Source organism: Hyla sarda, chromosome 4 (assembly GCF_029499605.1).
Source record: "Hyla sarda isolate aHylSar1 chromosome 4, aHylSar1.hap1, whole genome shotgun sequence".
Classification (NCBI taxonomy): domain Eukaryota; kingdom Metazoa; phylum Chordata; class Amphibia; order Anura; family Hylidae; genus Hyla; species Hyla sarda.
In genome coordinates, this window is record NC_079192.1 from 168,293,648 (window position 1) to 168,318,950 (window position 25,303).

The 25,303-nt window shown below is 41.7% G+C and overlaps 1 protein-coding gene across 1 annotated transcript in view; it reads left to right on the forward strand.

The window, feature by feature from the left end:
• Positions 1-25,303, forward strand: part of CSK (C-terminal Src kinase) — a 111,704-nt gene that overhangs the window by 61,908 nt on the left and 24,493 nt on the right. Inside the window, exons 5-8 of the mRNA XM_056572681.1 lie at positions 4,483-4,702; positions 15,358-15,451; positions 15,817-15,882; positions 18,108-18,207. Coding sequence (XP_056428656.1) covers positions 4,483-4,702; positions 15,358-15,451; positions 15,817-15,882; positions 18,108-18,207 — 480 coding nt within the window. The remainder of the gene's footprint in view (positions 1-4,482; positions 4,703-15,357; positions 15,452-15,816; positions 15,883-18,107; positions 18,208-25,303) is intronic.

Genomic DNA, 25,303 nt, shown 5'->3' on the forward strand with positions numbered 1-25,303 from the left:
ATCCATTTTAATTCCAAACTGTAATGCAACGATACCGGAAGAACATCTAGTGAGTGAATACTCTTACAAGGCACTTTTAGTTCCTACTATCAGCTGCTATCTTTTCAGCTCTATTGTATAGACGGGGACAGGGATAGCAGAAGGGGAATTACATGACAAATGATAACTTTATTGTACCATTGGCTTGTCATATGTTATGTATTTATAAATCTGTTTCATATGTACAGCTCCCTACGATTAATAATAGAAACAAAAGCTAAGACAAGATAACTATACATGCATAGGGTTTTATGCATCGCCATTTTCATTCCCTGACTTTACTCTCATACAGACTCCATAAACAAGTGCCAATCTGCTAGGCTGACCCATATAACTGTGCCTTTAATTTCCTCTGGGATCTCCTTGGAGAGTAAAGTGAGCAGTGTACAGGTTGATAGAAAGTCTATCTCTATGACATGTCTTAATAATTGTCCACCTTTATTAGCTTTGCATATATTTTTGTCCTTTATCCTTTACACAGGATCAGATGTATCTAACCCCCATAGCCAATAAATACTTTTCTCACTTAACACAACTTATTGTGTTAGATTATACACAACTTGTATTAGATCCTTAACTTGTTACTAAATATGTGTTCTGTACAGAGAGTTATGTAGCTGTCTGAATAAATCCTATCCTTTCTTAAAAAAATGTACACTTCTGGGTGCACATACAGGATCTGGTACCCTGAAAATCTTGGCCTGTTCACCAGCTTTGTTGTGTTGACGTCACATAATTTGCAGCTTTTTGCCATATTTTTGTTGCCACTTTTTAAATAGTTGGAGGTGAATGATGTTCAGCGGTATGCCACATACACTATAATTTAGCCCCTTAATAATTGGCTGCTGTCTATATAGATGCTGTCGGATAGCAGTTAATGCGATGGCCCCGACATATAAAAGCATCGTATGTCGATGCTGACATCGACATGCGATGGCCTCTGAGAGGCCATCGTATGTCGATTTTATCATATGTCGGGGCCATCGTAGGTCGGGGGGTTACTGTATATTGATTGTAGGATAAAACTTGCCAGGAAAGGTTAAAGCACCTTAAAGGAGTACTCCGCCCCTAGACATCTTATCCCCTATCCAAAGGATAGGGGCTAAGATGTCAGATCGCCGGGTCCCGCTGCTGCGGACCCCCGGGATCGCCGCTGTGGCACCCCGCTATCATTACTGCACAGAGCGAGTTCGCTCTGCGCGTAATGACGGGCAATACAGGGGCCGGAGCATTGTTACGTCACGGCTCCACCCCTCGTGACGTCATGGCCCACCCCCCTCAATATAAGTCTATGGGAGGGGGCGTGGCGGTAGTCATGTCCCATGCCATAGACTTGCATTAAGAGGAAGCGCCGTGATGTCACAAGGTGATGCCATGGGCACCAGTTGATTTAAAAAGAAAAAGTTCCCCTTTAAGCATGTATGGGGTAGGCATAAGGCTATCCTTCATATAAGATAGGGCCAAGGACTATTTATCCTAATCAAAATATTGTGCAGACTAGATGGGCTGACTAATTATCTGCTGATACATTCTGTGTTTCATTTTTATATACATATTATTAGATCATCTGTTTATTATATAAACATGATTTACCACTTGATGTAAGTTCCTCAAATGTTTGCTCTTTGTGAGTAAATTTCAACTTTACTATTTATGGTTTAAACGTCAGTAGCACTTTAGTTCCGGAATTAAGAATAGTATGACTTTACAGTAATTCAGATTTTTTTTTTCTAGTGTTAGATTTAAAGGTGTACTTTTTTTTTTTTTTTTTTTTTTTTTTTAAATGCCAGAAAGTTAAACAGATTTGTAAATGATTACAAAAACCAAGGCAAGAAAATGGGGAGAGCACTCAAGGGGCTATATCACCTAATGATGTGAGCAGCAAGGTCCTCGGTGACCTCCGATCAAAGTCTCCTGTGGTGAGCACGTACACAATTGTGAAGCATCAAATCAAACAACCAAAGAAAACGTAAGTGCACTCACCACAAAGCAGAGACTGTCGGGTCTAGAAGTCCGGTGGCGGGATACTGGGTCACGGCATAGGCGCTGGTGAAGTGTGGCACTCTGAGGCTACGCCGGCAGTTTCACATGTGAGTGCATGCTTCTTCCAGCCTCGGAAGCATGCACTCACGTGCGAAACTGCCGTGACCCGGTATCCCGCCACCGGACTTCTAGACCCGACAGTCTCTGCTTTGTGGTGAGTGCACTTACGTTTTCTTTGGCTATTAGATTTGTAAATTATTTCTTTTTTAAAAAATCTTAACCATTCCAGTACTTTTTAGCAGCTGCATGCTACAGAGGAAATTCTTTTGTTTTTGAATTTCTTTTTGTCTTGTCCACAGTGCTCTTTGCTGACACCTCTGTCCGTGTCAGGACAGTGGACAGTTCCTGACAATAATTTCCTCTGTAGCATACAGCTGCTAAAATTTACTGGAAGGGTTAAGATTTTTTTAATAGAAGTAATTTACAAATCTGTTTAACTTTCTGGCACCAATTGATTAAAAAGTACCCCTTTAACCTGTTAAGGACCAAGGGCGTACCTGTACACCCGGAGTCCGTTCCCTTTCAATAACGGAGGGCCACAGCGGGTCGGGCCTGGCCTCTAACAACGGTCGAGACCCGTGACTAATAGTACTCGGCACTGATCGCAGTGCTGCGCGCTATTAACCCTTTAGACGTGGCGTTCAAAGTTGATCACCGCGTCTAAAGTGAAACTAAACTACCCCCCTGCCTAGCTCAGGGGGCTGTTCCAGACCGCTGCAGTGAAATCGCGGTGTCCCGAACAGCTGTTGGACACGAAAAGGGTGCCCTTACCTGCCTCCTCGTGTTCAATTGCCGAATGACTACCCAGTGCCTGAGAGATAGGCATGAGCAGTCAAGCGGCAGAAAATCGATCAATGGTTTCCTATGAGAAACCATTGATCAATGTAAAAGATCAGTGTGTGCAGTGTTATAGCCCCCTATGGGGGCTATAACATTGGGGGGAAAAAAGTGGAAAAAAAAGTTAATAAAGATAATTTAACCCCTTCCCTAATAAAAGTATGAATTGCCCCATTTTGCCCATTTAAAAAAAAAAAAAAAAAACTGTGCAAATAGAAATAAACATATGGGGTATCGCCACGTGCTGAAATTTCTGAAGTATAAAAATATATTGTTAATTAAACCACACGGTCAATGGCGTACGCGCAAAAATATTCCATGAATTGGCAACATAGGTTAAGTTATTAAGTATATGAATTGGTAATGTGGGTTATGGTATGAATCGTATTTTGTGAATGAGCTTCCTATTGATGGAATTGTAACATTATGTGCGACCCCCATATCGTACGATTTATAATACATACATGGACAGATAAGCATAAATAATAATAGTTTTTGTACAATATTGTGCAACTTTAGAGCATTTTACAATCTGTTAAATAGATTATACTTCTGGCTTGAATATTATAGGAGTTAGGATATTATCTACTGAGACACCTTAAGGCCATCTGGGGAACAATATATACAACAAATTATGTGATGACACTACGTACCTGAGTGTCGGGTTTTATCCCAATGCGCATCTATCCCGGTGCGCACGCGCCAATACTCTGGACGGAAGTCCTATCCTCGCGTGTCTGGTAAGGGCGGATGTTGTCATGTATTCATGACGGCGGAAGCCTGGTGGCCTTCGGGATCGGAGTTCCGTATCCGGCGATCGGCTCGTGCGCCGATAGGCGTGATGGCGCATAAATAGTTTGGACAAGATGAGCAAACATACCTCCTGACGAAGTGGGGAGACCCACGAAACGATATCCGTTGAGGGTGCACGGGGTCCCCAGAGGGCCACGGTTATATGCCTGCAACGGGTAATGGACAGTTCTGAGATTCTGTGATGCATTGCTATAAGATATGCACTAGGTTCATTACTTCTATGTCTTAATATGGAGGTGCATTAAGCTATTGTGCATATTCCCAATATTTGTGACTTATGTGGCAGGGGACACCTGTGCTTTATGGAGTATATGTGTTTTATGGGATAGGGGTTTTCTGTCTTGCATTATGTGATGTTGTGATTTATACATTTTTGTTAATAAAGTCTATTTTGGTACTAATAGTGGTTTATTTTTTGAGGTGACAAGTGTAGGTTATATAATTTGGGTCAATATTGTTACTTGGTTTATTATAGGATATATTCCCAGGAAGAGTGTAGGTGATAGAATTTACAAATCTGTTTATCTTTCTGGCATCAGTTCATTTAAAAAAAAAAAAGTTTTCCACCGGAGTACCCCTTTAAGGATTCTGATGCGCATCCAATAAATTATTTTTGTAATAAATAGAGCGTGAAATAAGGCATGTGAATCTGTGTTATTAACAATTTCGATGCGATAACTAAAGCTTCCCTAATAATAAAGACAAACACCCAACAATGCAGCTAACTCTTTTCTTTTGGTAATTTTGCAGATGGTTTCATGGCAAGATTACGAGAGAGCAGGCTGAGCGACTCTTATACCCTCCAGAAACAGGCCTGTTTCTTGTGCGAGAGAGCACAAACTATCCAGGAGACTACACACTGTGTGTGAGCTGTGAGGGAAAAGTGGAGCATTATCGAATTATCTACAAATCCGGCAAGCTGACTATTGATGAAGAAGCCTACTTTGATAACCTCATGCAGCTGGTGGAGGTAAGATTACCCAGATCGATCACTCATAGTTCAGTCCCTTATTGGCATATAATATATGTGATCATTAAGGCTCAAGTAAATGAAGCAATTCTTTCCAACAGTATAATACACAATTAAGATTGGTCAGCACAGTTTCTGCAATTGAAATATTGTAGTTTTTTTTTTTTTTTTTTAGGGTGTACCACTTTGCCAAACTTTTTATTATTTTTTATTCCTTAAACATGTCACATGTGGTTGGAGTATGTGAGCTTGCAATGCTTTTCCAGCACTTTGCCCACTCAGCTTTGTGTTAGGAGACATCAGATAGATAGATACACAGTATTGGATTTAGCAGAATAGAGCTGTTCACTTGACTTGGGTGGGTTCTAGCTTGTAGACCCCAGTTGATGCGGTCTTGACCTGTAAAATGAGTGTTAAACAAAAGTTTCATTTTAAAAGCCAGAACATGCAAATAATCGGACCCCTTAGCAAAATTCAGAAAATGCACCAGAGAGCCCTGCAAATGTACTACTCCTTTATTACAGTTAATGGGAATATCTGGTGAAAGCTCTCTTTTAAAGCTATGTGACCAGGCTTGGCAATAAAACAAAAAAGCTTTCCAGTATCAGATGGCCCTGTCTGCGGACATTGACACTTCACTTCTCGTAGTGTCTGAAGCTAGCGTAGCTTACAGTGCCAATCACTTGCTGCAGTGGTGTCCCGTCTCAGCCAGTGATTTTTGGAGTGGCACTGTGAGCTATGTCAGCTGCAGGCACTACAAGCAATGAGGCACTATGAAGCAAATTGTCGGCCACAGACGCCGGTGAGCAAGGGAGGTATGTATAAGCTTTTTTATTTTATTACCAAAGCTTGACACAGCTTTTTTTTTTTTTTTGTGTGTAATATTCATTTTGTGATTTATCTGTATGATGAATCTGTGATTTCTGAATTGATAAATTTAATTATTTTTTAATTATTGATAAATTATTTAATTATTATTTAATTATTTAATAGCTACAGATTTCAACATGCCTTCTACATTTTTTTTATAGAAACAGTTCCCAATTGCTTGCCTAGTTGGCTGGTAAGGTTGAACTCTGTGCTAGAGACTGATTTTCATTAAGAGAAAACCTATACATTACTTAACCACTTAATGATGCAGGGGGTACAGGTACGCCCCTATTCCTAAGTCCTTAAAGAAGAAGTATCATGTACCAAGTCACAAAAAAAAAATTATATTGTGTGAAAGTGCATCAGCTCACCATTCTGACAATCTGCTCCTCATGTATCTCACTCTCTCCCTTTTCCTGCATTCCCCTCTGTAAGATCGCTACTTCCTGGTCCATGGAGGTCCCTGACTTCCTGTCTCCCATAATGCATAATTAGCCCAGCCTAGACCAGTGCTTTCTAACCAGGGTGCCTCCAGCTGTTCTGAAACTACAACTCCCAGCATGCCTGGAAGTTTTAGTTTTGCAACAGCTGGAGGCACCCTGGTTGGGATACACTGACCTAGACACTGATCACTTTCCTAACAGCAGGCTCAGTGTTTCCCCTCCCCCTGCTTCTATTCTCAGGACATCATTCTTTCAGACTGACCTGCTGTCAGATTGTGATCAGTGCAGGGGAGAGCAGGGATCTCCCCCTCCCCCTCTGCTGCTTCTCAGGACATCGTTCTTGCTCTTGTAAACACTGAGCTGGCTGTCAGATCGTGCTTCCCTGCCGAGGAGATGAAGACGCTTGCTCAGCTCACTGGGGCTACTAAGATTGGCTGAAGCTGCACAAGGGAGGTGCCCTGGCCGTGTACAGAGCGTGGCTGAGCTGCAGGCAGCACACAGAACTATGGGAAATTGTGACATCACGGCCCCCAGCATAATGCAGCTCAATAGGGGGTCGCAAGTCATCAGAACAGGGAGCTGCTGAACTTCCTCTCTGAACAAAGAAGCTAGAAAAACAGGTTTTACATACAAGATGGGTAAAGTAAGTGATTTACAAAGTGATATAACTTTTGCTTCTGCATTTAAAACTCAATACTTTTTCTACATGAGACATCTCCTTTAAGGACTCGGGGCATACCTGTACACCTTGATCCAGCTAACTGGGTTTAAAACGTTCTCACGAGTGGAGAACAGGTTAAACCCTGTGGGTTGCTACGGGTAGCCAGGACCCATGGCTATTGCCGGGCGCCTCCGATCGGGCTGATGCCCAGCATTAACCCTCTAGTTGATCACGGCATCTAAACTGAAAGTAAAACCACCCTGGCAGCTCAGCGGAGCTGGTCGTGACTATCGCGACAGAATCTCGATGTCCCGATCAGCTTACTGGTCGACGGGAAGGTCCTCGCCTTCCTCCTCCTCCTTGTCCGATCGGCGATCTACTGCTCCATGCCTGCGCAGCAGGCTAGAGCAGCAGAGCGCCGGTAACACTGATCAATGCTGTGCTATGGCCTAGCTTTGAACAGTGTATGCAATCAAAAGATTGCATGGTATAGGCTCCTAAGGGGGCTGATAAAAAATAAAAAGTGGTAAAAAATATAAGAATATAAATGTGAATAAGTCCCCCTAATAAAAGTTTGAATCACCCCCCTATTTTTTAAATAAAATAATGTAATAAAAAAATCATATGTACCACCGCGTGCGTAAATGTCTGAACTATTAAAATATAAGGTTAGCTAAACCGCATGGTCGATGGCGTACACCTAAAAAAAAAAAAAAAAAAAATACTACAACATTTTTAATTTTTGGTCACCTCATGTACCATAAAAATATTAATAAAAAGCAATCAAAAAGTCCCATCAAAACAAAAATGGTACAGATAAATCTAAAGACCACGGCGCAAAAAAAATAAGCCCTTATATAGCCCCATACGCGGAAAAATAAAAAGGTTATAGGGGGTCAGAAGATGACAATTTTAAACGTACTAATTTTGGTGCATGTAGTTATAATTTTTTTAAAGTAGTAAAATAAATAAAACCTACATAAATTGGGTATTCCTGTAACTGTATGGATCTACAGAATAAAGATACTGTGTAATTTTTACAGAAAAGTGCACTGCGCAGAAACGGGATCCCTAAAAATTTGCAAAATGGCGTTTTTTTTTCTCTTAATTTCACCCCACAAATACCGTATTTATCGGGGTATACCACGCACCGGCCTATAACACGCAGCCTCATTTTACCAAGGATATTTGGGTAAAAAAAGTTTTTTACCCAAATATCCTTGGTAAAATGAGGGTGCATGTGTGTGCATGCGTATACTCCAATACACTGTTTCTGACCCCGCAGAAGCCCCCAGGAAAGGCAGGGGGAGAGAGGCCATCGCTGCCAGATTCTCTCCCCCTGCCTTTCCTGGGGTCTAAAGCCCTGCTGCCGCCACTTCTCTCCCGCTGGCTATCTGCGCCGCTGCCCGTTCTCTCCCCCTGGCTATCGGTGCCATTGCCGGCGCCGACAGCCAGGGGGAGAGAAGGGGCAGCGGCACCCATTGCCGGCGCGGCTGCCCCGTTGCCTCCCCCATCCCCGGTTGTATAATTACCTGTTGCCGGGGTCGGGTCCGCGCTGCTTCAGGCCTCCGGTGTGCGTCCTCTGCGTTGTTGCTATGCACTGCACGGCGCAGCGCAATGACGAGTGACGTCACTCGTCCTTGAGTCTTGCAGCACATAGCAACAACCTCGGCAACAGGTAATTATACAACCTGGGATGGGGGCTGCTCTATTGCCAGCGCCGCTTCTCTCCCCCTGGCTATCGGCGCAGGCAATGGGGCAGCGGCACTGATAGCCAGGGGGAGAGAACGGGCAGCGGCACCGATAGCCAGGGGGAGAGAAGGACCGGCAGCAGGGCTCTAGACTCCAGGACAGCAGGGGCAGAGAAGCCGGCAGCGACGGCAGGTCGCCCACTTTAAATCACTTTAAATCATTGAACTGCAGCGGCTTATCGGCGTATAACACGCAGATAGACTTTTAGGCTAAAAATTTTAGCCTAAAAAGTGCGTGTTATACTCCGATAAATGCACTATTTAGTTTTTTTTGCCACATATTGTTCTAAAATAAGTAATGTCATTACAAAGTACTATTGGTGACGCAAATAACAAGCCCTTAGATGGGTCTGTAGGTGCAAAATTAAACGAGTTATGATTTTTAGAAGATGAGGAGGAAAAAACGTAAGTGCAAAAACGAAGATTGTTTTGAGTCCTTAAGGTGAAAATGGGCTAAGTCCTTAAGGGGTTAAACAAAATAACTTAGCAATGTGCTTATATATCATTATTATTATTATTATTTTAGAATAAGCCCCTTTGTAATTCAGATCCTTTAATAAAGCCATGATAGGGAATTGAAAAGCTTCTGACTTCCCTTAAAGGGGTATTCCGGGCAAAAACATCTTATCCCCCGTCACACCACGCCCCCTCCATTCATTTCTATGGGAGGGGGCGTAACGGCCACAACGCCCCCCTCCCATAAACATGAATGGAGGGGGCGTGGTGTGACAGCACATCCCCGTCTCGGAAGCCCAGAGGTTTCCGAAACTTCAGACGCAGCACAACATAGAATGCGGGCTTCTGCAGGGAGATCACGGGGGGTCCCAGCGGCGGTTCCCCCCACGATCAGACATCTTATCCCATATCCTTTTGATAGGGGATAAGATGGTTTTTGCCCTGTGTCAGGCCCAAGGCCTGATTATTAAAATCCTATATGTGTATTATAATTATAACTGTGTGATGTATTATCCAAGCCATGGGTGAGAGGTCATTCAGACGGTGTTTTTGTGTATTGCATTTTATTGGGGGGGGTCTGGCTGTTTGTTTAAATCTCCTTTGAAGTCAAAGGCTTTTTTGAAGTCATGCACTCTGGTCCCATCATATAATCAAACAGATAAGGGGCCAGGATGAGAGAAGACCCCCTGGTGGGATCAGAGGGGAGGGGGGAATGGAGTCTCCCTTCCAAAAAGGCAGATATATAATATTTAACAATGCTAGACTCAGGTTGTTCAAGTGTGTGCCCCAAGCTGACAAGACCATCCTAAGAACAGCACTCTCACTCACTCATGGACTGCTATATCATCATGCTGTAAGAACTTCATCTTTTGTTTTCTGAGCTTGCCTTGCTAAACTCTTTTATATATTTTTGTAACTGTATGTCATTTGTTTCTGTAATTTTATATAGTCAGCACTGTGATACCTTTTATCAGATTAAATGTTTAATTAATCAGCTCTGGTCTTTGATCTCTAAATATGTGAGCTCACCTTTCTGAAGGAGGCTCAGGTAAAACACGTTTATCTAAGGGTTAATTTGGTGACTTGCTGGGACTTGTAGTGGATACCCAGAGGTCTGGTGGCTTTAACCCTTGCACCATCACACTCTCTCTAGCGTCTTAGCTGGACCGATAGGGTGTGATCTTGACACCCGGAATACCCCTTAACAGATAAATATGAGCACTGCTAACAGATTTGCCTTCATATATATATATATTTTTTATTTATTTTTTTATTTTATCAAAGGTCAACTGTTTAATTGATGCAGAAAAAGTATTTTATTGAAATATAAAGCACTGACCCTAATGAAAGAGCAATAGATGCTCCAAATTGGAACAAGCTTCAAGCGGATGTGGTTGGTAAATCCACAGCAAGTGTATTTCAACCTGTCTGGGATAACATATATATACAGTCCTGGCCGTAAATGTTGGCACCCCAGAAATTTTTAAAGAAAATGAAGTATTTCTTACAGAAAAGGATTGCAGTAACACATGTTTTGCTATACACCTGTTTATTCCCTTAATGTGTATTGGAACTAAACCAAAAAAGGAGAGAAAAAAGCTAATTGGACATAACGTCACACCAAACTCCAAAAATAGGCTGGACAAAATTGGCACCTTTTAACTTAATATTTGGTTGCACATCCTTTGGAAAAAATAACTGAAATCAGTCGCTTCCTATAACCATCAATAAGCTTCTTACACCTCTCAGCCGGAATGTTGGACCACTCTTCCTTTGAAAACTGCTCAAGGTCTCTCTTATTGGAAGGGCGCCTTTTCCCAACAGCAATTTTAAGATCTCTCCACAGTTGTTCATTGGGATTTAGATCTGGACTCGTTGCTGGCCACTTAAGAACTCTCCAGTGCTTTGTTGCCATATAATGGCCATACTAGGTGCTTTTTGAAGTATGTTTGGGGTCATTGTCCTGCTGGAAGACCCAAGACCTCGGACACAAACCCAGCTTCCTGACACTGAGCTTTACAGTGCGACCCTAAATCTTTTGGTAATCCTCAGATTTCATGATGCCTTGATACACATTCAAGGCACCCAGTGCCAGAGGCAGCAAAACAACCCAAAAACATCATTGATCCTCCACCATATTTCACTGTAGGTACTGTGTTCTTTTCTTTGCAGGCCTCATTCCATGCTTGGTAGACACTAGAATAGGGCTGCAGCTTACGATTATTAAAATAATCGATTAGTTGTCGATTATTTCATCGATTAATTGATCGGAAAAAAAAATTCAAAATGCCCAAAAAAAAGAGGTTCAGCTGATTCTACTTGAAAAAATATGTACAATGGCCATATTAAAAGTTTCTAGCATGTGATATGACCAAACAGCAGCAATTTTTACGTTTACGCCGTACAGGTTACGCCAGTCATTATTAATGATCCTGTACAGAAACCATCGTAAATTTGATATTGCCGCATGGGTAACTATCTGAACTATTAAAATAAAATGTCAATCATTTACTAACATTTAATTTTAATAGTTCACGTGTGACGTCATTGCACGCGCCTACGCCGGGACGCTGTCGTCCTGCGTGGCTCTCTATAGGCTGCAGTGCACAGCTACAGCCTATAGAAGTTTAGTTACAGGGCAAAACCGATTGCCCCATTATATGTGAATTCCTCAGGAATTTGGCCCTGCTTGCCCGAAGTAGGGCTAAATGTCTGAAGAATTCATCTGCCCGGCACCTGGAACTGCATGTCCCGGGCATCGAGTGATACAATTTCCACAGTGACTCTCTGTCACTGAGGCTGCTGCGGGATTTTCGGGACTCGCGCCTGACCGCAACAGTCTCCTGGCTGCAGACAACGAAATGGGCGATTGTTCGATAACAGGATTTGTGGACAACAAATCCCGTTATTGAATAGTTTATCGATTAATCGTTGCAGCTCTACTGTAGAATGATGTGTTTTACCAAAAAGCTCTATCTTGGTCTCATCTGTCCACAAGATGTTTTCCCAGAAGGATTTTGTCTTACTCAAGTTCATTTTGGCAAAATTTAGTTTTGCTTTTTTATGTCTCTGTGTCGGCAGTGGGGTTATCCTGGGTCTCCTGCCTTAACGTTTCATTTAATTTAAATGTCGATGGATAGTTCGCACTGACACTGATGCTCCCTGAGCCTGCAGGACAGCTTGAGAGAAGCAGAACAGCGCCCACGGGTCACACATGATTAGTTGCCTGGTGTGGGGACAGCGCGCTGCTGATAATTCTTTAATTCGAGGGGGGGGGGAGGGGCCCAGCTGGTATTGCGGTATAGGAAAAATTCATATCGTGCAGGAAAAAATTTTTGGTATTCGGTATGAGCCGGTATACCGCCCAGCACTAGTGACATTATGTCCAATTTGCTTTTTTTCCCTCCCTATTTTGGTTTAGTTCCGATACACACAAAGGGAATAAAAATGTTTATAGCAAAACGTGTTACTGCAATCCTTTTCTGTGAGATACTTCATTTTCTTGAAAAATTTTGGGGTGCCAACATTTATGGCCATGGCTGTGTGTGTGTGTGTGTGTGTATATATATATCTCCTAACATAAAAAGTATAAGGGGAGACTAAATAGAGGACTGTTAGCAGAAAAAGACCACCTGCTCTATGTTATGCAATATATATATAAAAAAAAAAATAATCAATTTCATATGGTACATCCCTAATGCATTGGTCAGCCCTAGCCTCATAAATCAAATGAATGTAGACAACTACCACAGAGCAGATACAAGACAACATTTCTGTCCAAAGTCTTAGCACTATTCTCTTCCTGAAGAAAGACATGACATACTGAATTCTGCAACCCTTTTTTTGCAAAAGCTAGCATCATTACATATAACCATGTGGTGCTAACATCTTCCTGAACATGACTAACCTCCTCACCCAGCTTCCTGTGCCAGGAACTGAGATAGGCTGAAACGATGCACAGCCAGTTCCTCTGTGTGCCGAGTTCTGCTGCCGTCACATTCTGTTACATAGTTTTTGTGCTTAAAGCCCTGACATATGCAGCCATGTTGTCAAGTGTAAGACACAAATATATAGCCTGTTATAGGAATGTAGGAGAGCCACGTTATTTTCTGATTTCACATGAAAAAAAAATTATTTCCGTGAAGATTCCTTCTTTATAGCTATAACTTTAAAAGGAAATGAAAAATTTGAAAGCAAAAGATAAGATATTTTCCAATAAAGCAGGTACATGTCTTGGAAAAGGTTATCTGCTTCAGACAGTCCTTATATGTTGAAAGGTTTCCTGAACTGCTTAGACCCCTGTTAGTCAGAAAACAGCAGAAACTATTAATTTTCTCTGCAGCGCCACCGCAGGGTAAGTGAAGCATTGCAGAGTTTAACTGGACATTTGGAAATGGCCTTTCTGTACCAGAAAATGCATTTACGTTCACCTTTAACAACCAGAGCTGAAGAGTAAAGGTAGGTTCACGTGCTGCATTGTGCTGCGTATTTGCTGCTGCATATTTTCCTACCCATTGAAGTTAATGGCTAGCAAAATATGCAGCTGATTTTGCTAGCCGGTGACTTCAATGGGTAGGAAAATAACGGCAGGAAATATTCAGCAAAATACGGCATGTGTGACCCTGCCTTTAAAGGAAAATGTACCCAATAGATTTGTGGGACACACCCACTGATCTATGTGTAATCTATTGGCTGTCCAGGCATGCTAGGAGTTGTAGTTCGGCAACAGCTGAAGGCACCCTGGTTGGAAAAAACTGTTAATGTGTGTGAACGTTTCTCGAAAGAATTACTAAATACTGGGAGGGAAAGTACCAGAAGTGATAAGTAGTCGACCCCTTTACCTGTCTTGAATTTCATTGCATACTTGGTATTTTACTGCTGGTATAGACTGCTATATATAAGTTGTTAATTTAAAGTTGCAGTGTGGCTGGCTAACATATCCTACTTATGAAAATGTCATTTCTGCTTTTTCCGTTGTAAAACAAATGGCAAAACCTTAAAGTGAAACAGTGCAAGCTTCCTTTTTTTTATTCGAAGTGTTTGCAGTGTATTTTTTATTTATTTTTTTATATCTGGCAATTTCAATGTAGAAACTTGCAATTTATGGTAAGAATTTTCATTTGCATGACTGCAGATAAAGTGAGGGATCAAATATAATACCACTTTAAAAGAATAAGAGCACCATACAGCCAACTATTGAAAGAGAAGTATTTTAATTTTTTTACAGCATTCTTCTACCAGAGGAGTCCAAGCTCCAGGTACATGGTGACTGCCAGCCGGCAGCAGAATGGGGCTCCATTCTGCAGAGGCTCAGGACTGGGGAGAAGGTGGTAATATGAAGAAGCCAGCTGTCTGTCACGATGTACCTGGAGCTTTGGTACACCCTGTGCACCAAGCAGGTTATTTGAATGTACTGAAGAACTGACTGTGGCGGAACGGATGGGGAATTCCACGCTACAATTTGTACAATTTGACATATTCAGAATAGTTACAAAACATCATATTAATGTTTATATTAAGCCAACAGAAACATACGAGAGAAAAGAAAGGATGCAAGGGAGAAAAGGTTGGAGGAAAAAAGACCTAGTCTGTGCCTAAGCTTTTAAAGGCTGTTGAGCTAACAAAGTAGTTCAGTACATCCCTTAATCCTAATCCAAGGACTACATTTTGCAGACTGATGGGCTTAGTCTTCAGGTCTTATCTATCTTGTCCTGAATGGCCTATTAAATGGGCACTGTCAGATACAAAAACTTTTATGTTGTACATGTTTGCAAAACATTTCTAATATACTTTCTAATATAATTTTATTTCCTTTTTATGGAAATCATGGCTTATAAAATCATAGCTTTGTTCAAGATGGTGCACAGGCATGGACAAAGTCCAGTAAGGGAGAGTGGGCTAGCGCTCTGTCTGATAGGACAGGAGAGAGCACAGAGGAGTGCAATCAGACAGGAGAGAGCACAGAGGAGTGCTGTCAGACAGGAGAGAGCACAGAGGAGTGCTGTCAGACAGGAGAGAGCACAGAGGAGTGCTGCCAGACAGGAGAGAGCACAGGAGTGCTGTCAGACAGGAGAGAGCACAGAGGAGTACTATCAGACAGGAGAGAACAAACAGAAGTGCTATCAGATAGGAGAGAGCACAGAGGAGTATTATCAGACATGAGAGAGCACAGCGGAAGTCCGTGACATCAGGACTCCGCCCCCGTGTGACGTCACGCCCGTCCCCTCAATACAAGTCTATGGGAGGGGGCGTGACGGCACAAGCGGCGGGACCCCCGCGATCAGACATCTTGTCCCCTATCCTTTGAATAGGGGATAAGATGTCTAGGGTGGGAGTACCCCTTTAAGCCTTACTTGCACGTTGCTGACATTTACAAATAGATGCCCATAATATACTACAGTACCACTCTTTTGTCTGCCTCTAGTGGCTATATGAAGAACTGTCAGATGTCTTAGTAACCTTGTCCATTTTCAGCACTACACTAATGATGCGGACGGCCTCTGCACCAATTTAATGAAGCCCAAGTTGATGGAGGGAACGGTGGCTGCTCAGGATGAGTTTTCTAGGAGTAAGTTTATAGATGTTTTAGTGCATACATCCAGTAAAATAATCTCTAGTTATAGTACTGTTGAAATAAAAAAAAAGTCTGTGTTTTATTTCCCTTTCCTATAATACAGATGTTTTTAGTGCTTTTAGTCTTTTCCTTTATACTCTTTTCCAACAATGTTTGGCTTGTAAATTTTAAGTTTTGTTTTTAATATATATATACACTTCTATTGGTCCGGTTTCCCCTATTTTTCTACAATTCTACTTATTCTAATTGCTATTTTATTATTAATTAATTTTTTTAATTTGTTTTTTTTTCCTCTGATTCTTTTTTTCTTGCATGTATGCTCTGCCCTCATGCTCATTACTAATTGTATTTTTATTTAGGTGGTTGGGCCTTGAAGATGAAAGACCTCACACTTTTGCAGACCATTGGAAAAGGAGAATTTGGAGGTATTTATTTTGCTTTTCATAAATGGTTATCGAAAATGCAGTGTGACCCTTTAAAGATGTTATCTGGTGCTGATTTTTTATTTCTTTCTAGACTGGCCACAAAAAAAAGCATACTCGCCTGCCCTAATTCCCCACAGGGGCTGCCCAGATGGTCCCTGATCCTTGCTGCTCTGCACTTACTTTTCTCTTAGACTCACAGGAAATGCCCGCTCACCCTGTATCTGTATCGTGGCTGTATCAGTGACTTACCTCAACCAGTGATTGGCTGAGTGGGCATATCCTGTATGTTGAAAAGTAAAGCAGGTAATGCTGAGCAGCAGAGATCATTGGCAGTAGCAGCAGCCAGGGTTTGCTTTAGCACTAAACAACCGTTGAATCATTTTTGTTTTTTAACCTCTTGGGGACTCAGGGCGTACCTGTACGTCATATCAGGTTGGTCCCGGGCACAAAAAATTAGCCCCCATACCGCCCTGTACGCAGAAAATGTGACCATTTTAAACGTAAAAAGTTTCCTGCATGTAGTTATGATTTTTTTTTCTTCAATTTTGTCGCACAGTTATTATTATTTTTTTGGTTTCGCCGTCGATTTTTGGGTATAAAGACTGATGTAATTACAAAGTAGAATTGGTGGCACAAAAAATAAGCTATCTTTTGGGTCTGTAGGTGCAAAATTAAAAGGGTTATGATTTTTAAAAGGTAAGGAGGAAAAAACAAAAGTGTAAAAACAGAAAGACCCTGAGTCCCCAAGGGGTTAAGATACAGAGTGGTATGTTTGTGTGAGTGAACTTTAAAACAGGTTCATTATGTTATACTAAGGTAATGGAGTTGTCCAGGATAAGAAAAATGCTACTTTTTTGTGCATTAACAGCACCCCTCTTGTCCACAGGATGAGTGTAGTACTGCCACTCAGTCCCATTCACTTCAATAAAGCTGAGCTACAATAACAGACACAACCTGTGGGCAACAGTGGTGTTGTTTTTGCAAGAAAGAAGCAGCATTTTTCTAACCAAGGACAACCCCTTCACCAACAGCCTCAGTTTATAAAATTGGCAGTGATTTTTGCCTGTGCAACTGTTCCAGGTACAAGCACCGTATAAGACTTAAGAGTTGGTAAATCTCTCTGATCACCTTAATACTTGTTGGGAATGTTTTTCTACTAGTCTCCCCTACTCTGGTACACACCACAATAAATCTTTTTAAAGTAGTTCTCTCACCAGGATGTACTGCCATATTAAGGGTTAGAATGTAAAGAGACATTTTTTTTTTTTTTTTTTTTTGGGCTGATACAGTGGACATGTAGTTAGGAGTGATATGTATTCACAAGTAGAGTGTTATCCCTGCCTTCCTCTTACTAGTGACTGCTGTGATCTACATATACACACGGTAGTCATCAGTTATTGGTAAAGGGGTGGGGGGGGGGGGGGGGGTCTAGGATCCCGCTTCACTCATGTACTCTTTGGGCTAATAAAACACCAGACCTGGTACCATAGGGTAAGCCCTTAAATAGGGTAGCATTTACTGGTGATGGAACGGTTTTGATGTCCTAGTCCGCTATTTTGCGGATCCAGTGATGGTGTTTGTGTGTCTGCTGCAGTTGTATCTTCTTTTTATAGCAGACAAAACAGGAACATGGTGTGCTCATCTGCCTTTCAAGCCCATCTGTGACCAGGTGTGATGAATAGCACTTTGTCTGCGCTCCACTCTTTTTATTGTGCTGCTTTTTTGTGTGTGGCAGTTTGCTTAATTGAGTTTGTGTATTTTCCTTGACTTCTTGAACTGGGGACCTGTATTTTTAAATCACATGAATGCATTTGACTAAATCTTTTTCACAATTTTCTCTGCAAACTCCACCGATGTGTGCATGGAAAGGTCAGCAGAGTGGCAGCTAAAACACTTCACTCTCAGTGCAGCTTTCCATCAGCTGGTTTATGTAGCCCCTGTAAGACTGGTATCATGCATTTACTCATACCTACTGGCAAAACAGAGAGAAGTAGGCATCTCCTAGATATTATTATAGATTTGTTTGTTAGCTCCTTTTGGCTGTGGCAGCTTCCAGACCCTTGCAAGACATTTCTGGATGTGAGATGAGTATAGGATGCACATAGCAGATGTATGCATATATTTTATTTACATAAAGAATTAGCATCTAGTTTCTGTAAGAATGTGACTTTCTAAAAAAAATTTAAAAATTAGACTAACTTTTGAATTTTTAATTTTTCCTGCAGACGTCATGTTGGGTGACTACAGGGGATCAAAAGTAGCTGTCAAATGTATCAAGAATGATGCAACGGCACAAGCATTTGTTGCAGAGGCTTTGGTGATGACGTAAGTGCAGTAGTTTATAAATGAGTATACAGTTTTCAAGCATTTCTTTAAAAATAAAGTATGGGGACACAGTTCTTACAGTCATGACATGTTTTCAGTATTCTGAGCATACTTTTTTATCTAGTGGGTTGTTGAAAACTAATACATAATAAGCATATTTTGGCCTGTGCATATGATCTGATTATTACTCTGTCATATATTTATAACATAATGGATAGGCTTTAGCAATACAAGGCCATACAGCATGCAATAGATTGTCCACTGGCTGCCTGCTTTTACTTTGTGTCTATGGGGATGATGAAAGCAAAGCTCATCAGTTGTTCAGTGAGAGAAAACTGCGTACTCGTCCATCTTCAAGCGATTGTGAGGTTCCAGCAATTATACATTTATCACCTATCCTGTGGATAAGTGATAAATCTTTTTTGTGGGAATTCCCTTTCAGATTGCGTTCACACGTGCGTATTTTCTGCTGCAGATAGGCTTCAGAAGATTTTGCTGCCCATTGGAGGCGTGTGAACGCACCCTCAAAGTGTAAGTTCACAGCTGATCTCCCGCCCATTCTGCACACATCTGTGCAGAGATACGTAGCTCAGGCTGGGCAGTACAGTTGCCAAAGCAGCTGTACAACACCCGGCAAGTTCTGTGCATGAGTCTTATTCATCAGAAAAGGGCTCATGCATGGACCTCTGGTCGTCGTACAATTGCCTTGTCTCTACGCACTGATCTGTGCAAAACATCAACCCTGGACATCAGCTTGGGACTTGCACTTTAACCCCTTATCGACCACTTATCGACTGGTTTGGCGGTACTTCGTCCTGTGTGGGACCGTGAGTATCTGAGCGGTGCTAGTGTCATACACAGCAGGGGACCCGCCAGTAATGGCAAACACACGGGATCGCGCGGATGTCCGTCATTAACCCCTCAGATGCCGTGATCTGTACAGATCACGGCATCTGCTGCAATGCGTATAATAAAATAGATGATCGGATCGCCCGCAGCAATGCCGCGGCGATCCGATCATCTGTAATGGCGGATGGAGGTCCCCTCACCTGCCTCCGTCCGTCTCCCGGTGTCTCCTGCTCTGGTCTGAGATCGAGCAGACCAGAGCAGGAGATAGCCGATAATACTGATCAGGGCTATGTCCTATGCGTAGCACTGAACAGTATTAGCAATCAAATGATCGCTATAGATAGTCCCCTATGGGGACATAAAAAGTGTAAAAAAAAAAAAATGTCTAAATAAAAAGTAAAAAAGGTGAAAAATCCCCTCCTCCAATAAAAAAAAAAATTCAGTTTTTCCCATTTTACCCCCAAAAAGCGTAATTTTTTTTTTTATAAACATATTTGGTATCGCCGCGTGCGTAAATGTCCACACTATCATAATATAATATTAATGATCCCGTACGGTGAACTGCGTAAACGTAAAAAAATTTAAAAAGCCCAAAAATGCAGCTTTTTGGTCACATTTTATTCAAAAAAATTTTTATTAAAAATTTTATAAAAGTTTTATATATGCAAATGTGGTATTGATAAAAAAAGTTCAGATGACGGCGCAAAAAATGAGCCCTCATACTGCCTTATATATGGAAAAATGAAAAAGTTATAGGTGGTCAAAATAGGGCGATTTTAGATGACTGATTTTGTACAAAAAGATTGAGATTTTACAAAAATATAAAAGTATCTAGCCATGGGTATCCTTTTAATCGTATTGACCCACAGAATAAAGAGCACATGTCATTTTTATCGTATATTGTACAGTGTGAAAACGAAATGTGCAAAATTGTGGTTTTCATTTCAATTTCCTCCCTAAAAAAATATTTTTGGGGGTTCGCTGTACATTTTATGGTAAGATGAGAGGTTTCATTACAAAGTACAATTGGTCATGCAAAAAACAAGCCCTTATTTGTCTGTCGATGGAAATATGAAAGAGTTACAGATTTTAGAAGGCGGGGAGGAAAAAACAAAAATGCAAAAATAAAATTGGCCTGGTCCTTAAAGGGGTACTCTGCCCCTAGACATCTTATCCCCTATCCAAAGGACAGGGGATAAGATGTCTGATCGCCGTGGTCCCGCTGCTGGGGATCCCCGCTACGGCACTGCGCTATCATTACAGCACAGAGCGAGTTCGCTCTGCACGTAATGACGGGCAATACAGGTGCCGGAGCATCGTTACGTCACGGCTCCGCCCCTCGTGATGTCACGGCCCGCCCCTTTCAATACAAGTCTATGGGAGGGGGCGTGGCAGTCATCACGCCCCCTCCCATAGACTTGCATTAAGGGGACGGGCCGTGATGTCACGAGGGGCGGGGCCATGACGTCTCGCTGTTCCGTCCCCTGTATTGCCCGTCATTACGCACAGAGCGAACTCGCTCTGTGCTGTAATGATAGCGGGGTGCCGCAGCGGGGATCCTGGAGCTCCCCAGCAGCGGGACCACGGCGATCAGACATCTTATCCTCTGTCCTTTGGATAGGGGATAAGATGTCTAGGGGCGGAGTACCCCTTTAAGGTGAAAATGGGCTTGGTCCTTAAGGGTTAAAGCCCAAGTCCCAAGCTGATGTCCAGAGCTGATAGGGGATAAATACCCCTTTAAAGCGCAAGTCCCAATCTGATGTCCTTTGGATAGGGGATAAATGTTTTTGCCCGGAATACCCATTTTAAAGGGGTACTCCACCCCTAGACATCTTATCCCCTATCCAAAGGATAGGGGATAAGATGTCTAATCGCAGGGGTCCCGCCGCTGGGGACCCCCGCAATATAGCATGCAGCATCCAGACCCTCCAGACCAGAAAGATCAGACATCTTATTCCCTATCCAAAGATGTCTAGGGGTGGAGTACACAATATCGAAGAAAATTCACACTGAACACGTGTACGTTTTAAAATTGCTTTTAGTAAATTCTTAATCATTCGTACAAACTTGGTGGCTATTCCACTTTTTTCAATTGCATTCGTTACAAAATAGTACTTCACCCCAAGTGCTCACTAAAGAACGTCCGACATCTCCTGATCCAGCTGCTGATCTATCTTCGCCCTAGCACGGGCATAGCGGAGTGGATCCTCCTTCCTCTCACAAGGGGAAAAGCAGGTGAGTGTGTAGGCCGGACACTTCCGACGTTTCGGAGGACACGCCCCCTATCTCAAGTGACCCTATCGTGCACCCATCACCTATTACATAGTAATCCTCTCTCGCGAGAACTCATTTCTGGAATGAGAAATTTAAAAACACATATATGTTCAAATTGTTACAGTAACATTTAATCAGATGTTAACAACACTAACAAAAAAAACTGAAAAATTGCATAATTCATTAAGCCCGTCCAGGCTCAGTGAATTCAGGGCTTCTATCCAATATACTTCTCGTTGGAGTAATTTCCTTTTAATCTTTTCTTCTGACTCTCCCTCCTTTTACAAAAACTTTTTTTTAGATTTGGGGAAGAATTTTATTTGCAGGTACAGGGGACCTCGATGGGGTCCCCTGTCGCACCAAGTATAGCAAATATTTTTATGTCTAAGTTTGAGGAAGCATTTGTTTATTCTTTTGCTTTAAGTGAATATGTCCTTAAGTGGACTCGATACGTGGATGACGTATTTTTGTTATGGGCAGATTCGGTTGAACAGCTGAGAGAGTATGTGCAATTGCTGAGTAGTTGTCATCCCCTTATCGAGTTCACTATGGAAGTACATCACCAGCAGATTCACTATTTAGACGTAGAAATATCTAAAAATGGTACGAAATTGGAGTCTACACTTTTTAAAAAACAAGCAGATAGAAATAATGTCCTCCTTACACAAAGTCAACATGCACCACAAACCTTTAATGGAATACCGAGAGGTCAGTTTATAAGAGTGAGACGAATATTTAGTAACTATGAAGAATATGTAAAAAATTAAGAAATGGTGATAAAGAAATTTGTTGAACGAGGATATGATGAAAAAGTAATAAGAAAAGTAGGAGAGGAGGTGCAAAAAATACCAAGAGTTAATTTAAGACAGAGGAAGGATAAAAATAAAAAGGGAAATGAAGATAAGAATTTTTCTTTTATGTCTATGTTGACTGCCATGCACAATTAATTAAAAAGACAGTGAACAAATATTGGGGACTGCTACGTGCGGACCCCAAATATGGAAAAATGTTTGAAAAATTACCTAGATTTATATATATATATATATATATATATATATATAAAAAGGTAAATCATTGGCAAATTATCTAGTCCGTGCAGACATGAAAGAAAAATGAAAAACAAAACAATCATTCTTATGTACAAAAAAGAAAGGTACCTTTCCGTGCTTGAATTGGCAAAACTGTAACAGCATTATTAAAACTGATGCCATTTGCCATCCTCTTAAAGGTACTAAAATTCCAATAAAAGGCTCCTATAGTTGCAACTCTAAGCACGTCATTTATATGTTTAAATGTCCCTGTTGACGTGTCTATGTTGGACAGACTATGAGAAATGTCAAATACCGGATTAATGAACATCGTTCGGCAATCCGGAAGGTGAAGAATAAGTAAGATCAGAGTCAGGTTGAATAGGAAATAAGTTCGGTGAAACTGGAGTGGCAAAGCATTTCCATGAATACGGACATACAGTTAGTGAGTTGCGCTGGTTAGTGATTGAAGAAGTGGAGGGAGAGTCAGAAGAAAAGATTAAAAGGAAATTACTCCGAGATGTATATTGGATAGAAGCCCTGAATTCACTGAGCCTGGACAGGCTTATGAATTATGCCATTTTTCAGTTTTTTTGTAAGTGTTGTTAACATCTGATTAAATGTTACTGTAACGATTTGAACATATATGTGTTTTTAAATTTCTCATTCCAGAAATGAGTTCTCGCGAGAGATGATTACTATGTAATAGGTTATGGGTGCACGATAGGGTCACTTGAGAAAGGGGGCGTGTCCTCTGAAACGTCAGAAGTGTCCGGCCTACACACTCACCTGCTTTTCCCCTTCGTGAGAGGAAGGAGGATCCACTCCGCTATGCCCGTGCTAGCGCGAAGATAGATCGGCAGCTGGATCAGGAGATGTCGGACGTTCTTTAATGAGCACTTGGGGTGAAGTACTATTTTGTAACGAATGCAATTGAAAAAAGGGGAATATCCACCAAGTTTGTATGAATTTTTAAGAATTTACTAAAAATCTATTTTAAAACGTACACATGTGTTCAGTGTGAATTTTCTTCGATATTGGATACTGCTTTGAATGGGTTGAGCCCCCAGTTATTCACACGCATACCCCAGTGCATTCTTGGTTTACTATTTAATAATTATAGGGGTGGAGTACCCCTTTAAGTCTATTTTAGAAGCTGTGATGCTGTACCATTGAACTTATTTTGGGTTCCATCAGGGGTCCCATCAATTTGACAGCAATGAAAACCACTGCATGGTTTGCTATTTTGCAGTTAAAGGTAATGGAGCACCACCCAGAGGCTCATAGCACCAATGTGGACATGAAGCATAACAGATTCCTTTTATGCAGGTCATATTGTGTCCCAACTAAAGTACAATAACAAATATATTCCATTAAGTACATTAGGTATATATTGTTCTAGTTTATTTCATAATTTAAATAGTGATGATAGCTCTGTACTGTAATTCCAATGCACAACTATCCATCCCACCCATCTGTCTGTTCATTAAAAGAATAATTAAAATAGAAAAGGCACAAAAATATCCTTCCATCAATCTTTTTTCTTTTTGATTCTATTTAACCTTCTATCATAAATATAATTGAGTGATATGTAAACAACTCTTCTATATATGTCCTAAGAGATCAGCTTTCTCCTCTCTATACTTTACTTAGCTTTATGACAGCTGGTTGCAGAAGGAGCCTCTCCCCACACCGTTTGCAGTAGGTGACAAATTATTTTGCACTTTAGGTAGCTGAGCATTCCACCCCCACATACATGTACAAACTCAGCTGAGCATGCATTTATTCTGAATGAGGAAAAAGCCAGTGCCAGACTCCTGGTTGTAATCTCCCCTGAGAACAAAAGCATAGAGCATGTTGAAATCCAGCTGCCCAGTCTTTCTATTCTCCAACAGCTTCTTGTGTGGGAGTCGAGAGACCCTTATAAACATAACTGTTGGACATTCCCACCAAAACCAATGGGCTAAACCAACATTAACATACAGTGGTCCCTCATGTTACCATATTAATCGGTTCCAGGATGACCATTAATTGTGGAGACCATATTAATAAGGAAACATCGTAATTGGTTCTGCAGCCCTCAAAATGTCATCGAAAAATTGAAAAAAATTGAAGATTAATTCCTGGGTGCGTTATACCCGATGGGACCCACAGCTAATGCCGGACGTCAGCGACCACACCGATGTCCGGCATTAACCCTTTAGATGCCGCAATCAAAGTTTTAAATTCCGTTTCCGGGTAGCTCAGCAGGCTGATCGGGACTACCGTGGCATCCCATTCAGCTGAGAGGACATTGGGAAGTCTTTCTTACCTTCCTCTTCGCCGTCCCATTGGTTTATATAAAGCTCCAGTCAGCCTTGGCAGAATGGAGCAGTAGGGCACCGATAACACTGATCAATGCTGTTCTATGTAGCAACATTGATCATTGTATGCAATCTAAAGATTGATTAATTTAAAGGTTAATAATCTTTCTTCCAATGGTCACCGGATCTGTCTGAGAAATGTCAAAACTGGGCGCTCTTGTATCCCAGCTGGACCCGGCCCCCATCTGATTTGTTAGAATGAGGTTTGTTACAGTGTGTCATCCCAGTAGTAAGGTGATCACATGAGGAGGAGGTTTGTTACAATGTGTCACCCCAGTAGTAAGGAGATTGCATGAGAAGGAGGTTTGTTACAGTGTGTCACCCCAGTAGTAAGGAGATTACATGAGGAGATTTGTTAGTGTCAGCCCAGTAGTAAGTTGGGGCGTGTCAATAGGGCGGGACCAATAGGTGGAGTTAAGGGCGGCAAAAATCCTTGCGCCAGTCCTGCTTGTAAGTTAAACTTCCCGGCTCTGCAGCTCAGGCCAGAGCTGGGAAGCAGCTCTGGCCTGTGCTTCATAAAATCTCTAGTCACGGTCTCTCACAAGAAGATAAATCACCCACTCTGTACAGAGCCCGAACCTC